Source organism: Ambystoma mexicanum, chromosome 9 (genome assembly GCF_040938575.1).
Source record: "Ambystoma mexicanum isolate Mex_15411 chromosome 9, UKY_AmexF1_1, whole genome shotgun sequence".
NCBI lineage: Eukaryota > Metazoa > Chordata > Amphibia > Caudata > Ambystomatidae > Ambystoma > Ambystoma mexicanum.
In genome coordinates this window covers 1,079,644,300-1,079,662,008 of record NC_090931.1, presented here as the reverse complement: position 1 = coordinate 1,079,662,008, position 17,709 = coordinate 1,079,644,300, and the positions used below count along the sequence as shown (strand labels likewise).

The 17,709-nt window shown below is 46.5% G+C and overlaps 1 protein-coding gene across 2 annotated transcripts in view; it reads right to left on the bottom strand.

Moving 5' to 3' along the window:
• Positions 1-17,709, bottom strand: part of ACVR1C (activin A receptor type 1C) — a 1,016,293-nt gene that overhangs the window by 282,601 nt on the left and 715,983 nt on the right. For both annotated transcript variants that reach the window (XM_069616403.1, XM_069616404.1), the window contains exon 5: positions 16,372-16,539. In XM_069616403.1, coding sequence (XP_069472504.1) covers positions 16,372-16,539 — 168 coding nt within the window. The remainder of the gene's footprint in view (positions 1-16,371; positions 16,540-17,709) is intronic.

Here is a 17,709-nt window from a genome sequence, read left to right as displayed (position 1 = left end):
GTGATTGAGGAAATTGCAGGTAGTTTGTGCAATAGTCCGATTTTGCCCGTGTACAAAAAAGGTGATAATGCAATTCCTTTTCGTTTCATAATTGATCTACGTGCCATCAATAAGATCGTTGCTCCACAATTTCCAATTGTGCCTGCTGTGATGACGATATTAACTATGATCCCGGCCTCAGCTACTTTCTTCAGTGTTGTGGACCTGAAGAACGCTTTCTTTAGTATTCCTATACACAAAGACAGTAGATACCTGTTTGCGTTCCCCTTAGGGGGACGCTCTTTTACCTTTACCGTTGCACCACAAGGTTACAAGGAAAGTCCTAGTATTTATAGTAGGGCTTTGAAAGAGCAGCTCGATACCCTCAAGTTGCCCTCTACTTGTACATTTCTTCAATATGTCGATGACTTGCTTTTAGCTGATGACTCAGAGAGCGCTTGTAAGGAGGGCACTGGGTCATTACTTCTTCACTCCGCTAAACATGGACATAAAGATTTGCTTAAAAAATGTCAATATTGTTGTCAGGAGGTCGCCTATTTAGGCTATCTCCTGTCAAAGGAGGGAAGAAGGTTGACACCTAAATGGATAAAACTCATTTCTAGCATGGCTGTCCCAAATACGCAGAAAGAAGTTAGAGCAGAGGTCTTCAAACTGTGGGGCGCACCCCCCCAGGGGGGCGCGGCCGCATCCCAGGGGGCCGCGAGAGCCCAGCATGAAATGTAAAAAAAAGATTGGAGGAAATGGGAAGGGCCAGCTCACATGGTCAGACTGGGCCATAAAACGGTCTTAGGCACCAATGAAAAAATGTCCAGCAGTTGCAAATGGATATTCAGTGTTTAGTCACAGACTGTTCGAACAGTACCCAAGGGGTTGTTTTTTGTTCAAATGTAAACTAATGGTGACATTTAAAGAATATTTATTCAGCAACAATGGTCAAAACTACTAGCTGCATAGTGAAGTAACTCCTCAAAATGGCCCACATTGACCAAAAAAGTGGCCCATTTTTACTGGCCTACACTAGCATTTTGCATTTTCGGTACGGTCATCGCCCTATTGCTCTATAGGCCAGTCCAAACCTTCCGGCTCATCCATAATGAGTGAGGGGGCGTCCACCCACTGGCCACCTCACCCATTATGGGGGAGCCTAAGAGCCAGCCCAGTGAAACACTGAGCACTCCCTCAGCTGCTTTTTCCAGCTGAGGGAGTGCTCCTGGGCTGGCTGAACTGTCAAAGGGAAACTCTGTTTGCCTTTGACAGTTCATTTCCCCAGCCGCACATGATCACTGATCCATGCAACCCTGGGGGTGTTTTGCTTCGCCAGCCTTGCATAGCTCATTGGAAATGCTGGCTGGGGCACTGCATGTATGTATGTATGTGCGAGGGGGTGTGCCTGCGCCTCCTCGCACATACGGGCAGAGCAACCTGGAGCGGGGCATTTTAGCAACCAAGCGAGGTATGTTTATGGTGATTTATTTTTTATTTAAATGTGTATGGATGTGTGTATGCTTGTGTTATGGGACTGTGGTGGGAGCAGGATGGGCAGCAGCACTGGGATAGTGGTGGGAGTAGGGTGGGGAGAGCCCAGGGTCTGTACTGGGAGTAGGGTACGGTGACGGCGCGCAAAAGTTCATAGCGATTTCTACATACTGTCCATCTGGCACTTTTGGGGGGGCCTGGCCTGCCCATACTTTGCTCAGGGTGGGCCCAGGCCAAAAAAGTTTGAAGACCACTGAGTTAGAGCCTTGATAGGAATGGCTTCTTACTGTAGGCAGTGGATCCCAAACTTCTCCTTAGTGATCGAACCAATGTTGGCTTTGATGAAGAAGGGTATTTCTTCGCCATTGCTGTGGGATTTCGTACACCAGCAAATCATTTGATTTGCTCAAGACTTCATTGTGCTCGGCACCGGTTTTGGGCACACCAAACTACGAAAAGGCCTTTGTGTTGTATGTGCATGAATGTGATGGATGTGCTTTGGCTGTATTAACGCATGAACATGTAGGGAAGAATAGGCCGTGCGGCTACTTTTCTTCCGCCCTTGATCCTGTAGCATGCACTTTGCCAAGATGTTTGCGAGCTGTCGCTGCTGCTCCTGTGTCTGTAAAACAGAGCAAGGGAATGGTCCTAGGCCATCCTTTAACCCTAATGGTAACTCACTCTGTAGATGTTCTACTGAACAGAACTCAAACACAACACCTCACTTCCGCACGGTTAATGAGATATGAATTGATCTTGTTTGCACCACACATACAAATTAAGAGGTGTTGTGTTCTTAATCCGGCTGAACTCTTACCTTTTCCGCAAGGTACTGCTTGCAGTGACGAAGAGTCACACGATTGCCTTTATACTACCGAACAAGAGACAAAGGGTAAAATTGATCTGAAAGATACTCCTTTGAATAATCCACGATGGGAGCTGTTTTGCAATGGCTCCTGCTTCAAACTTCCGGATGGTAAATCCACAGCTACTTATGCAATCACTACATTGAGCACGGCCGTCGAAACCAAGAGAATCATGCATAACTCTGCGCAGGCCACAGAGATTATAGCATTGACCCGAGCCTGTGAACTTTCTGAAGGGCTTACTGTAAATATATACACTGACGGTCAGTATGCCTATGGGATGGTTCACAACTTTGGGAGACTTTGGTCAGAAAGAGGGTTCTTGACTTCGCATGGTACGAAAATCCAGCATGGCTCCTTGATAGTACGGCTACTCTCAGCGCTTGCACTCCCTACTCAGCTAGCTATCATAAAATAAGCAGCGCATCAGAAGATTGTAGCTGATGTAGGAAAAGGGAATGCTTTTGCTGATCAGATAGCCAAACAGACTGCCACTGATCTCTCTTCAGACATGTATACTTCAAGGAAAGCCACAAATGCCTGTACTATGGATGAGGGTATTGATTGCGTAAGGGATATCCAAGCTGATGCCACGTTAGAAGAGTCCAAGAAATGGGCTGTGGGCTTGGGGAAACTTGATGATGATGGGTGTTGGGTGGACAGAGTTGAAGGGAAGTGGCTACTTCCTGATTCCTATATTATGATGATGGTTGTTATGGCTCATGGTCCTACACACATATGTGCTCATAGAATCATTAAAATGTTGGAAAAAGTATGGGTAAATGACAAAATCTCTAAAGTAGCTGAACGCTTTGTTCAGGAATGTATGATTTGTTTGCTGCACAATGTGGGAAAGGGCACATCAACTCCTAGGGGTCGTTTTGGCCCACCTTCTGTCCCCTTTGAGGTCATCCATTTTGATTTTATTGAGATGGAACGTTGCAATAATCTAAAGTATGTGCTAGTCGTCATCTGTGCTTTTAGCAAATGGGTTGAGGCTTTTCCTGTCAAAGACGCCACAGCCATGACCACTGCAAAGACTATGGGCCTCATTACACGGATGGCGGTAAGGATTTACCGGTACCGGTAAAATACCGGTACCAGTAAATCCTTACTGCCTTACTACGAGGTCCCTTTGCGGGTTGGGGGATTTAACGCCTGCTTTTTGCAGGTGTTAAAAACCAACCCGCAAAGGGACCGAGGGAGCTAATTACGATACCGCAATTTGCGGTACCATAATTAGCGCCTTCCCCATTCCCATTGAGCCCTATGGGGCAAAAATGGGAATGGGTAAGGGCAATGGTGGAAGGGGGAATTACCGCCCCGCCAACCTTGGAATGGGGTGGTAATTCCCCTTTCCGCCAAGGCGGTGCCGGTATTTTACCGGCATGAACCATGGCGCTAATAGCGCCATGGTTCTCCACCATCCGTGTAATGAGGCCCTATGTTAAAGGAATACTTCCCGAGATTCAGGATAGCAAGAGTCATCTGGTCGGACAATGGTCCACATTTTATCGCTGCTGTAATTCTGCAGATATGCGCGGGATTACAGATCGATACATGGTTCCATTCAGCTAGACACGCTCAGAGTGCTGGACTAGTGGAAAGACACAACAGCATCATCAAAAACAAGCTCGCTAAGACGTGTGCCGGCACCAAACTAAAATGGCCGGACGCCTTACCGTTTGTGTTGTTATCAATGCGAACAACCCCTCAAACTAAGACTGGGCTCTCTCCCTTTGAGGTGGTTATGGGGAGGCCTGTTAATATTTGGGATGTTCCGAAGTGTCGTTCTTTGCAAAATGTTGAAAATGTACTTCTTTCAGACTACTGTAGCCAATTGACTAAAAACTTGTATTTGATTTATCACCAGGTGCGAGAGGCTTTACCTGTACGATATGAGGGTCCCTGTCACAGCATACGACCTGGGGAGTGGATCCTTGTAAAGTCCTTTGAGCAATCTTCTTGCCTCGCACCTCGTTGGCGGGGCCCCTTCCAAGTCCTGCTGGTCACGCAGACTGCGGTGCGGTTAGCAGGCCAGAAGAATTGGATTCACGTGACGCACACCAAGAGGATTCCACACCCAGTGCCACATGATACAAAAGAAACAGAACCCCTTACCAATGGTGTAACCAACGACCACGAAACAGCAACCAGCATCGAGAGTGCTTCGAAGATTCTCCTTGAGCCCGTGGGGCCTGGGGAAACAGCCATTTTGCCTCCACGCTCTCCAACAGTTTTGTTTCCGGAAACTGTTCCGGATCTTGCATCTAATTCCACTTCTGATTCGTCGCTTCCAGCGGGAAGTGACAACACATTGTTCACGGATCAATCAGTACCAGGGATCACAAGGTACGATCTGCGTCAAAGGAAATAGATCTACTGCACGGTTCGGCTGTGCGTTCAGGGAAGAAAAAGTCATCAAGGGCTTGCTTTTTGGCCTGATCGATTGTTCGTAAGGGGATTCTGTTGGCTAGGGTTTGTAGAAGGACTAAGAAAACGCTTGGCCTGGAGGTCGCCAATTTATAACACTGGTGCGTTCGTTTGAAGACTACAATGCCTGCAACCGCTCCCGCTCTTATGGAAAAGGGAAAAGACTGTGTGACCAGCTACGGAAATTAACATTTAAATGTTTGGGCCCCGAAAACATACTGCTGTCTTGTGATAATGTTAATTGGTTTTACAATAGTCATTGTTTTAGGTTTCTGGTATCTAGAAGAAGTACATCCGCTTGAAAATGTGTTGCCTACTGAAAATGTACCTACTGTGTCTACTCCTTTCGTGCATCTGCACACTCTATCTCCTAGAGACTCTCAGCACAGACAGAGATATCATAATAATACACTATTACTCATCATGAATGCTACACATGCCATTTTTAACAAATCTAATTGTTGGGTCTGTTCACATTTACCGCAGCACGGGGATAAGGGGCTAGGTTGGTATATTCATCCTCTACCTTTGACAACTGCATGCTATGCTTCTCTTTGAGCACTATTCTTTGCTTGAACGATAGCATCTCAGGGAACTTTGGTGGGACTAATTGAAATCAGATTGAAAAACGTGTTTTGACTCCCGTAGGATGTTCGCTCTTTGCAAATAGGAGTAAGCTTAACGTTGCTTCTATTAGGCCTTCCGATAGACTGTCCCGTGCTTTTCAATCTTTGATCTCTTTCAAGATTGGCTCCTATAAGCAATAAGGATGCCACGCCTCCTTCCTATACTGTCAACCATAGCCCCGATTCAGTTTCTTTCTGCATACAGAGGAATGGTACTCAGTCAATGGGTGATTTTAAAGGTTGCGCCAAAGTTGCGAATTTGACTAGTGAGGACAGACCTTTGTATGTAGGCAAACCTGTCTACTTTGTTTGTGGTAATGTAGCATTTCCATGGTTACCCAGCGATTGCCAGGGAACTTGTTATTTAGGGATTCTGTTACCCGGGGTATTCATAGCCAGTACTGTAGAAATTTCAAAGGCTCGTCTATGGCGGGACGAGAATGGTGACACTTCAGCACAAGTTCTAGCTGATTTAGCGAAATCCTTTGTGCCATTTTGGGGGCAAATAATGAACTCTGAAGATATCAGGAGACTAGCGAGAGCACTGGAAAGGACCATCAACCGGACCACTGACATACTCTATAATATGACTCTAGAACAGAAAGCAATAAGGTTAGTTGCACTTCAGAACCGGATGGCATTAGATGTCATCCTGGCGGAACGTGGAGGGGTATGTAAATTAGTGGGGTCCGCTTGCTGTGTTTTCGTTCCAGATTCCTCCCCAACTATCTTCAAGGTAATACAGAATCTGCATGTCCTAAGTTCAGAAGTGCATGTTCCTGAGGGAAACTGGGATCTTAGCGCTTGGTTCTGGGTTCTGCGATCTTGGGGTTGGAAGCTACTTTCGGTCTTGCTGATCATTTTAGGAGTTGTGTTGTTTCTTTGTTGTTGTATACATTGTCTTCCTGGTATATGTTCGATTCTAGGGGGATGTTGCGCACAGGCAATGGGTACAAAGCACAGAGTTGGGAGCCCCGCCGGATGGGATTGGAACCTACAACCTTCTGACGCGTCAGACGCGTTATCCATTGTGCCTCTGGTCTCCTTACCTGTGGTACCCTCCTTTAGCTCCTAGTGATGTTCTTCAAGGTGCCTTTCTGAAGCAGGAGCCTGCTGTGCTGATTTTGTAACACACAAGGCTCATGTCCTGGCACAGTTGATAAAAGCAGGCAACAGGCAGCCAATACCTGTTGTAAGAGGCTTCCTGGCCCTACCAAAGGAAAGCAGACCCGGCAGGACTTTGAAGTCACCATCGCTGAAGCCAGCAGCCAAAAGTAAACTTACATATGTTTGAAAATGCATCTCTTGCTTGAAGGCGGCAGCAGCAATCCGGAGCTCTCGGGGGTCAGCGCACTAGGCCGCTGCCTCACCTTGCCTTATCCTGGAACTCAACAGGGCCCCCCAAGCAAACCCTCAAAGGCCCTCTGTCTTTTCTCTGGTTTCTGGGACTATTGTGATGCGTCTAGGCACACAGCACCCAGGCATTATGACGGGAGGTGCCACTTTGCATGCCGCCTGGACCATGATCCTTTCTTCCTGCATTGCAATAGCCAAGCACACGGAACCTTTCCTTTTGGGCCAAACCAGCAGCGAGGAAGCTTGGGTCATTGGTCTTTGCCTCTTGCTTTCCTACCGGCCCCAGAAACAAACAGTTTCTTGGCAAAGGTAGAGCATAATAAGTCAACCAAGGTCAAAAGACAGTTGCAAGGTACATGCCCCAGACAAGAACTCTAATGAATATGTGTTGAAAGAAATCTTACTAACTGATCTAATGGTTATTGATATCTCCGATAGTGATTCAGGATGTATGGACATTGAGACGTGGAGTTACTCGTAAAGGGACTAGAAGTAGTATAGCGCTTGGTTTAGGCCAAAATGAGGGTTTTTGAATGGAAAATCATATTGTGCCTCCTTTATTGTATATATTGGCCTAAGCCCAGTCGCTCTGCGAAGAAATCCGTGCTTCAAGGTTCTGACCTTAGATCGATTTAGCCGCCATTTTAGGTTTATCCGCCATTTTGATTCTCACTCCAAAGTCACCCTGTGTTGTAAAATGGTGGACAGTGTTCTTCTGTTAGTAACATGGCCGTCTTGACCTCTGTATGCATGTTAATGCTTAAACTGCCCGTAGGCCAAATGTTAGGGTCATGTACTGAGACAGTGTCCTTCGTTGACCTATAGGTCGAGGATTACCTGTGCCAACGATACTAATCTGTGAGCATATATTAAGTATATTAAGCACAATGTGTAAATACTAAACGTGAACACTTGTTGAACTACATTGTATTAAAATATGTGCTAAGGCTTATGTTAGATCCAAGAATATGCTGTTGCTATTGTGACTTGTTGAACATATAAACTGAAGGTGATCCATATGCATATAGCTGAGCGAGTCAGAGGTGAACTCGGCACGAACCCTATATTGGGAATTATTAACGTACAGAGGGTCTGAACATCATGTTACAAAACTGTATAAAAGGTACAAATATTCTGATGTACAGTCCCACTCACTTCACACACCGAATAGGGCTGGTATTCGCTGTGTTGTACTGAGGGCCTGATAGCTATCTGTTGCTTTGTCCTTTCAAAACTGTTCAGTTGTAGAATAAAGATCTGTGTATCTTTGTAAGCCTGTGTTGGTGTATTTCCTTTTGGGGTTCTCAGCCTCGATATTCTCTTTCTGCTTTTACACCATCTGCAAAGGAAAAGTGGCTGGAGGTCTGCTTAAGTAGGGAAAAAGAGCGGCAAACCAGGAAGGCACCAACAGTTTAAAGTGATTGACAGGTGGGCAGGGCTTAGGTCAGGTGACCTGGATCCACTTGAACCTGCTCACCAACTGCAAAGGAAAAGAGGCTGGAGGGGGGATGGGCTGCTTAAACAGGGAAGAAGAGCGGCAAACCAGGAAAGCACCAACAGTTTAAAGTGATTGACAGGTAGGTGGGGCTTAAGCCAGGTGACCTATATCCTCTTGCACCTGTTCACCAACTGCAAAGGAAAAGAGAATGGAGGGCTGCTTAAAAAGGGGAAAAGAGTGGCAAACCAGGTAGGCACCCACAGTATAAAGTGATTGACAGGTGGGTGGGGCATAGGCCAGGGGAGCTACATCCACTTGCACCTGCTCACCAACAAGAATATAACCTTCAATGCAATCTTTAAAAACCCTATTCAAGGAAAAAAGACAGAAATGTTAATACATGTCCCAAAATACTACAAGGAGAAATTCCCAAATTGTAGCCCTTCCTACTATTCCTACCAAAGGAAGCCACTCTTTGAACTCATCTATCTTTCTCTTCTCACTAAGTCTGGAAAGAAGAAGTTTAAAAAGGATATCTTGGCCTCCAATCCTGGTTTCCCTATCGCCGATACCTATTCCAGCACTTCTTGCAGACAGATCCTCAGAGACATACTCTTTGTTGTTCCTTCGCAGGATCTATGGACCCCCCATATGGTCTCTGTGCTCTGTCCTGTCTCCTCATCTCCCATTAATGGTGGCACTCGCTGGGAAGTCCTCATGGCTTCTTTTGACTCCTCCAGAGTCATCCTTAATGTCTACCTAAATGGCACTGTCATGGTCCAAGGCCCTCAGGCCAATCTCCTCCTCTTCGATAGGCGGTTCCCTTGCCTCATCAACTTCCTTTCCTCTCCAGCTGTCCCCTCCTCTTACTCCTCGGCTACCTTGCCCACTCTTCCCTCCTCCTCTGCCCCTCCTCAGGCTATCTCCACAACTCCGCAGGGCGTACCTTGATTTGTACCCCTCCCCGGAAGGTCTTTAAGGCTGGCAACCTTCTTCATCTTGCCACTCTCAACTCTCGCTCTGCTGTCAAACACTCCTCTGACATCTGCCACCTCCTTGAAGAACTGGACCTCAATGTCCTTGGTCTCACTGAGACATGGTTCACGGCCAGATCTGTCATGAGGTTTGACACTCTCCTCCTTGATGGCTACAAGATCCTCTGTGCACCCAGATCCACTCTGCCTGGAGGGGGCATAGCCCTGATCTTTCCTGAGTGGATTCCTGCCACTATCATTCCCACTCAGATGTATTCCTCTTTTGAATGCCTTGTCTGCAGGCTCCCTCTCTCTCCCAGCCCCTCTCTTACTGTTGCTCCTCTCTACCGGCCCCCTGGTCAAATCACCTCTTTTCTCTCTGAGTGGGCTGACCTCTCTTCCTCCCTCCTGACCTCTACCACTCAACTCCTCCTCCTTGGTGACCTCAACATCCACCTCGATTCTCCCTGTCCCTCATCTTTGCTCTTTCGCGACCTCTGCGATTCCCTTTCCCTCTCTATCCTCCCCTCGGGCCCAACGCACGGTGCAGGACACACACTTGATGTCTTGATCTTCTCTGGCATCCCCCTCTCTATCCATCTGACCACTCCTCTCTCCTGGAGTGACCACTGCCTTCTCTCCTCTCATCTCTCACTCTCTTCCTCCCAAGCCAAGCCTACCCCAACACTGCCACCTACCTTCTCGGACATCCGGCCCATGAAGCGTGTGTCAGTTGAGGCTTTTACTGCCACCTACCCCACCCCCATCCTCCCGCTGTCTGACATCTGGACACAGCCCTGTCCCTTCTTTACTCTTCTATTTCTGATACTCTTGATGCTCTTGCCCCTGTCATGAGGGTCCGCTTGAAGTCCAAAGCCAAGTACAATTCCTGGTATGACTCCGACCTAGTCACACTTAAATGTAGGTGTAGGGCAGCTGAGAGGAAATGGAGGGCTTCTTGTTCACCCTCTGATAAACTGGCCTGTCGCCTGCTCCAAAGGCAATACCGACTCTCTGTCCACACCAAGAAGAGAGTTCACATTCAAGCCTGTGTCTCTGTGGCATCTAACAACTCGGCCGAACTCTTTAAAATCTGCAAGGGGCTTGCCAACCCTGCTACAGTCTCTACCCCTCCTCTTGCCTCCCAAGCTCTCTGCAATGCCATGGTCTCTCACTTTGTCTCAAAAACGCCGGACATCCTACCCACCCTCTCCTCCCCTCCACCTCCTATTCCCTCTCAGTCTGAGCTTGCTGACCCTCTTTCTACCACTCCCCCACCCCCCTTCTTGTCCTTTCCTCTTTTCTCCCCTGATGAGGTCACTAGACAAGTCGGATCTATGAAGGCCTCATCAAAACAGGTTCATCCCTGTTCCTCTAAAACCATCAAGGATCCCATTGACACCCTAGCTCAGGCCCTTGCTGACTTTTGCAACCACTCCTTTGCCTCAGGATCTTTACCCTCCGCTCTGAAGCACTCCCTTGTGCATCTTCTTCTCAACAAACCTCAGCTGATCCCTCTTGTTCGGCAAACTTTCGCCCTTTTTCCATTACTCCCTATCTGGGCAAATTCCTGGAAAAGCTGGCAATCTCTCAGCTTAACCTTCATTCCAATTCTGTTGGCTGTCTGCATGACCATCAGTCTGGCTTCCGAGCTGCCAGAAGTACGGAAACTGCTCTCCTGAATATCCGTGAAGATCTTCTCTTCAACCTTGACTCTAACATTCCCTCTGTCCTCATCCTACTCGATCTCTCTTCTGCTTCCGACACGGTCAACCATAGCATCCTGCTCAACCATCTCCGTGATAACCTGGGTATCACTGACAGGCACTAGCCTGGCTAACCTCTTTCCTCTTTGATCGACCCTCCCAGGTCCAACTTGGGTCCTTCCTATCATCTATCATACTCTCTACCTGTGATGTTCCCCAGGGGTCTAACCTTTCTCCCTGGCTTTTCAACCAATACCTGGCAACTCTCGCCCACTGCATTGCCATTTTCTGCTCAAACTTCCAGTGCTATGCTCACAATACTCAACTCATTTTCAGGCTTCCCTCGACCACCTCCTCTCCCTCTCTCATCTCTGATTGCCTAACTGCCATTCAAGATTGGTGTGCTGCCAATAATCTCTGAATGCCAGCAAGACGGAGATCCTCCTTATCGGCACAACTTCACCATCCTTTCCTCTCACTCTCTGGCCGGCCTCCCTTGGCCCGCCTCCTACCCCCACCTGAGAGGCTACGAACCTCGGGGTCATTTTTTACTCCACACTTTCCTTCTCTGCCCACATCTCTGAGGCCTCTAAAAAGTCAAATTATCTACTGCACCTCCTCAGAGGTACTCTGCCTTTCCTCTCCTTCCCCCAGAAGCTCACTGTCTCCCAAGCTCTGGTTCTCTCTGGGCTGGACTATTGTAACAGCCTCTTTCTAAATCTACCTGCCTCTACTCTCCACCCTCTGCAACTAATCCAGAACAGGACTGCAAGACTTGTCGTTGGCCTCAAGCCCTGGGATCGTATCTCTCCTGCACTGAAATCTCTCCACTGGCTCCCAGTGGATGCTAGGATTAAATTCAAAACCCTCTGCATTGTCCACAAGGCTTTCTGGAGCCTGGGTCCAAAATACCTTCAGCTACCCCTGCGCAAATACCTCCCCTCTCAAGCTCTTCACTCTTCTACTTCTAACTCCCTCAGGGTCAGTCGTTTTTCAAAGAAACGAGCTGGGGGTAGATTTCTTTCTTCGGCTGGGACCTCCCACTGGAACAGCCTCCCTGCCACTCTAAAACTTGAGGAGAACCATCTCCGGTTCCAGAAGCTCCTCAAGACCTTCCTCTTTCCTTCCGCTTTCACTCTCCCTCTCCCCTGCTGAACTGCTCTCTTGGCACCGTGCACCTGGCCACCCTCTGTCCCCTGGGACCAGATACCTGTTCACCCTGCCACCCTCCAGCACTGCCTCCTGGCCATCCCTTGCACTGGTGGACTGTATCTATACCCATACAGTTCCCCACACCCCCATGTTCTTCTTTTTTTCTGCACTTATCAGACTTACCCAGTCTGCTGCCTTAAACACAGCACTTTCTTACTGTACTAACACTGTTTATTGCCTCTACTATTTATTTTTATTTATTATTATTTATATGTTCTTCTCTGCTCCGCACTTTCCACTCCCCCCCTACCATGCACTTTTCCCCTTTCCCTTTCCCATGTACTTGCGCGTTCTCAATGTCACTGGGCCTAGTAAGATTTTTTTGTTCTCCCCTGTTTCCCTCCCTTGCCTTGTCGAGCTCTAAAACACTTTGGCCCTCATTAGGACCCTGGCGGTAAGGGGTTTACGCTAGCGTTAGCTGCGCCGACCCCTTACCGCCAATTCCGAGTTCCCAGAGCGCCATGGTCATTTTTCCGCCCGCTTTTTGCGGGCGTAAAAATTCATGGCGCTATGGGACCTTGGTGTTAATTACGCCACCGTAATTTACGGTGGCGTAATTAACTCCTTCCCCACTCCCATTATACCCTATGGGGCCGAAATGGGAATGGGGAAGGGTAAATGGGTCAATGGGGACTTACCGCCCCGCCGAAATCGGAATGGGGCGGTAAGTCCACCATCCGCCATGGCGTAAACGGACTTTACGCCATGGCCGGAAAGTCCGTCGATGGCGGAAAAAATCCGCCAGGGTCCTAATGAGGGCCTTTGTGTGCGTGCACGATATAAATAAATTATCATATCATATCATATCTATTCTGGCCTGTTTAAAAACTAATAGGAAAGTGGGTGTGTGAAATATGCACTGCCATTTTGCTTCTTCCTTATCATTCACTAAAAGTACCATTAAAGAGACTGAATAGGACGTGCCCAAACCCGTGAAACCCTGTGTGCCTGCACTGTAGCCTCACTTCAACCAAGTCTTGAACACACAGAGGTTTAATTTGCCACATCGTGTGCTAATGTTCATTGTGGATGCTCTGTCGAGACAAGGCTAGGTATATTTCAGTCATTCAGAATCATGGCGCCTTGAAACACTTGTGTATAGGCGCGTTACAAATGCCATATCATATCATATCATATCATATCATATCATATCATATCATATCATGGGGATTCACATTGATGCATCTACATGTAAACCCATTGGTGTACCCAATATTCAGTGGGCAAATAACTCCTATCCAAAAGCACTGTATTAAAGCCCGAAAGCATCGCAAATATGGAAGAGGGGAGGACAGAGTAAACAATTAGGGAACTAGCAGAATGTTAATTAAATTGTTGACTGATACAAAGCTGAAATCTCAGAATGCTCTCCAAGAGAATACTACACACCATCTAAGCAGAGTGCAGTTCCCGCTATTTGTTTTACAATGTATATGTTACTGCTTGTTGTGTTAAGAAGTGTGTAAATATTTAATAACATTCCACTATGCCACGGAACAGGTGGAAAGACCCTAGAATTACATGATGTAGTGGGGCGTTTTTAGCAATATGTTTGATAAATGGAATATCAATTTTAAATTGGAGGAGGGGATTTAAGAGTCTGTTCAAAATAGGATCCTTCCGCACCAAGAAAATACAAGCTCCTCTACTGGACGTGCAGACATCTTATAGAAACTTTTAAGACTAACATGGTCAAATTCACAGACTTACATGGTCATTTTAAATATTGGAGGAATGAAAATATTGGACAAAATCTCTACCAGCCAATTGCAGGTACACTTTGAGGAACATAACTTCCTTGGTGACTTCTATCCAGCATCAGACCAAATCGCAGCAGAGAAATTGCCTTATTAGCTATGAAGGATGGATTGCTGTAGTTTCTGGATGGAGGCTGTGACAGAATGATGATGCTTTTGGCTCTTTACCCAGCATTTGACACCCTTGATCACCCAACCCTTTGGTTACAAATGGCATAGAGAGCAGGGGTGTCAGACAAGGAAGTGTGTTGAATAAGTGGTTTCTTGTAAAAGGGGATTGGCCAGTCCTTAGAATTTCAACAAATGGACCAGTGGTTGGGGTCTTCAAACAGTACCTTAATCAATTCTTGGTGGATGGATGGCACCGAACCAGGTTTCTTGCTTCTGTGCGAGTGGTTCAGATCAGGTTAAGCGGTGGCGAATCCCAGTGATCCAGGCGTCGAGTTGGTTTCAAAGTGAGGCTGGTGGTGGTTTCAATGAAGTGGGTCTAGGGGGCCACCAGGGTCAGTTTGATGTTCGATCAGAGCTCAAAGACAATGCTAGGAGCTGGAGGTTCTTTGCAAGATATGGTGGTTAAAATTCTTCAACGGCGGCAAGCTTCTGGTTTGAGCAGAGACAACAACACAATAACATGCTCAGCTGGAGGCGGAGAACTGGTTTGAGGATGCAGCAAGAGCAGTCCAACGAGTTTTAAGAAATGCCAAAAGCAGCAGCACAGGTTCTGTTACTTTGAATGTTGTGAGTTCCAGTCCTGGGGCTCAGAATTAAGATGAGTCATTGTTCTCTTTCTCCCAACCCAGGGAATGCAGCTCACACCTGCAAGAGTCCTTCACATCCATTGAGGTCCTGGGTACCATTGTAGCTGGCAGGGAGAGGCAGGCCTTGCCCCAGCAGCATTTCACTCCAATGCACCCTGTCAGTGGGTAGGAAGCACAGCTTGGCTGTGCCCTGTATCACTGAATCTTCACCTCACTGGTGGGGGCTCTGGAAAGGTCAGCTCTCCCAAAAGAGATTAAAATGAATTCTGGAGGAGTGAAAGGCAAGATACACTTGATATTTTTTAAATAGAAGTGGGATGGTGTAACCATTGCAGTCCCCGGTGAGGTGAGAGTAAAGTTAGCATCCCACATGACCTCTAGGTTTCTAACTTTGGTATGAATGAGGATTTATTGCCAAAGAAGGTGAGGGCTGGGCTGAGAGTGCCTAGTATCCTGAGCAGTGTTTATATCCTTGGACTGTGTTTTCAATCTTTAACCCATTAGGGTTTAGGGTGGTCTACCCTAACAATGAGTCAATGGCCTTAAGTCCATGATCAATGTTTGCAATTGATGTATTTTACTTGGAGCATGGACGTGGAGACACAGCTGTGTTTCATCTGCACAGATGTGGAACTGAATGTTGCGGGAGAGCAAGGGCCATGATTTTTTTATGTGGTTCTTGAAAGGAAGAGGAGTTGTGACATTCTTTAGTCATCCAGAGACCACTTGTCTGAAGTGGGACGAGGTGGCAAGCTATTCTTACACTGTGGCTTTGTTGGAGGGGAACCAAACTGTTTGGGCTGGACTGTCCCTTTTGGAGTGGGACCCAGCTTGATTTGCATATGGACTTTCTCCATTTGAGATGGCTTGACTGGCAAAGAATGGTGGTCTGGAGAGTTGCCCAGAGCAACGCAAGAGGTTAAGATTAATTCTAAACCTTCCAAACATCACCTCTTTTGTTTTGCTTAGTCATCCCCAGTGAGGCAGGTATGCCAAGATGTGGGTCCTGTGCCTGCTGGGCCGACAGCCCCAAGCTACTCCTCACTGATGAGGCCCAGCAAGGCTGAAACATGTCTGGGGATGCTTGTGGTCTTATTAAAAAGGGATGCGACCAAGCAGTTTGGGCTGGACTGCCCCTTTTGAGGTGGGACCAAGTCTGATTTGCCTATGGTCGTTCCTCTTTTGTAATGGCTTGGCCCTCGAAGAACGATTGTCCGGAGGGTTGCCCAGAGCAATGCCAGAGGTTAAGACGAATTCTAAACCTTCTAGCCATCACCTCTTTTGTTTTGCTTGGGGAAGGAACTCAAACCACTTTAGATAAAGAGTGGAGCAACAGGCCAGTTCTTGCACTCAACAAAGGTAGCCACCAATTTGACACATCAGTGTATCCCTTCAGAGGTAAAAAGAATCACTATCTTGCACGTAGGGAGTCTCTTTACACCTTATATTTAAATTGGAAAAGGTTGGCTAAAGAGTAAAGTCACTTACCTTTCCCACTAGTATTGCAGAACAAATTTGAATGGCACAGATCGTAGGAATGCGCTGTTCCAAATTGACAATATGGAAGAGAACAGTCTTCATACCCATTATCTATATACTTGATATGACGTCAAAATAATGTAAACCAATTAAAAGAGGACAACAGCAAGCCTCCAACTTATAGGCTAAAACAGTGCGCACCATTTATATAAACATGGTTGGAGCATATTTGGTGTACTTATCATTGTACGAATCCATATTACTGTTTCAAGCTTCCGGGAGATACGCACCTTTTGTGCCCACTATCTCCATATGAAGGTGCACTAGTCCGCTGACTATTGAAAGACACAGTTTCAGCATGCCAGCCACTGTCACCGTCTTTCTGTTCAAGTAGTCAAATAATGAGCCCTGCTCGTGATATTCAGAAACCAACCAGAGCTGAGTCCATGTTCCATTATCTAAAAAAGAAGAGAAACCTGTATTTCGATGTGTATTCACCCAATATAAATGCACACAGAACTAACGTTAGATGTGTTTTAAAGAGCATGCGTGAATCTATTGCAAAACAAACACAAGTATGCCTATAATATGTCACGTAGAGACCTACTAAAAGACATACATTGCAGAAAATATACACACACACCAATTAAAACAGACAATACAAAAGAAGAACATCTTCAAGAAATGTCTCGGTATAAAACAGATCATATTTTCACACAATTTATTTCCCAATTGTTACCATTTGTGTTGCCCCAACCATCGGACGTCTCATTGCCCCATCTTCAGTGTCAATAGAGTGCTCTGTCAAAGAAGGTGTTAAGAACTTTATCTTGAGGCCATTTAGGGGATCACAAACTAAAAATCAGCACGAGACTCTCAATATTCCTCAGTCTGCAAGTCCTTTTGCTCTTGGGTCATTCACCGCTGGACCACATATTTCCCACATATTTCCAAATTTTGGAACTGATTAGACCTGAATTGGAAAAAAAAGTCGCATAGGGGCTTTTGCTGGGACCTCCGACAGATATTTTTGGTAAAATTGAAGATATATGCAGCAGTTCAGCAATTCCACTGCACACTGCTAATTAAAATTCATCTGCTGCAACAGATGCTCTTCCCTGATCTCGGCACATGGATTCTTCAAAGCCACCCTAAATGTGAGGAACATTGAAAAGAATCATGACATAGTTCTTCCCCAAGGCACAGAAACGTTCCTGCACCCAAGTCCCCACCAAATGTTAATAGACAAGTATTACATTCCAGGGACGTCATTTCACCAAAATGCCTGGGGTAGCGCAAGTGTCATCAGACAACCCTTGACCTATGATGACATCACAGGAAGGACCCCAGCCTGAAGTGACATCATGGGAAGCGTTGGAACAAAACAGGATGTGGCATCACATAGCATTTTTCCTAAGTGCACAATGAAAAATGTGGTTACGATATCACTGTAATGTGATATACATTTCATACAAGAAAGGATCACAATATGTATTGTTAATATCATTGTGTACAGGCCCATATTACCAAATGACTGTGAATGCAAGCAGACGTCCAAGGCCAAATGATAATGATGTGTTATTATATAGCACTTACGTTTACGCGCTTTATAAAGAACAAATATACAT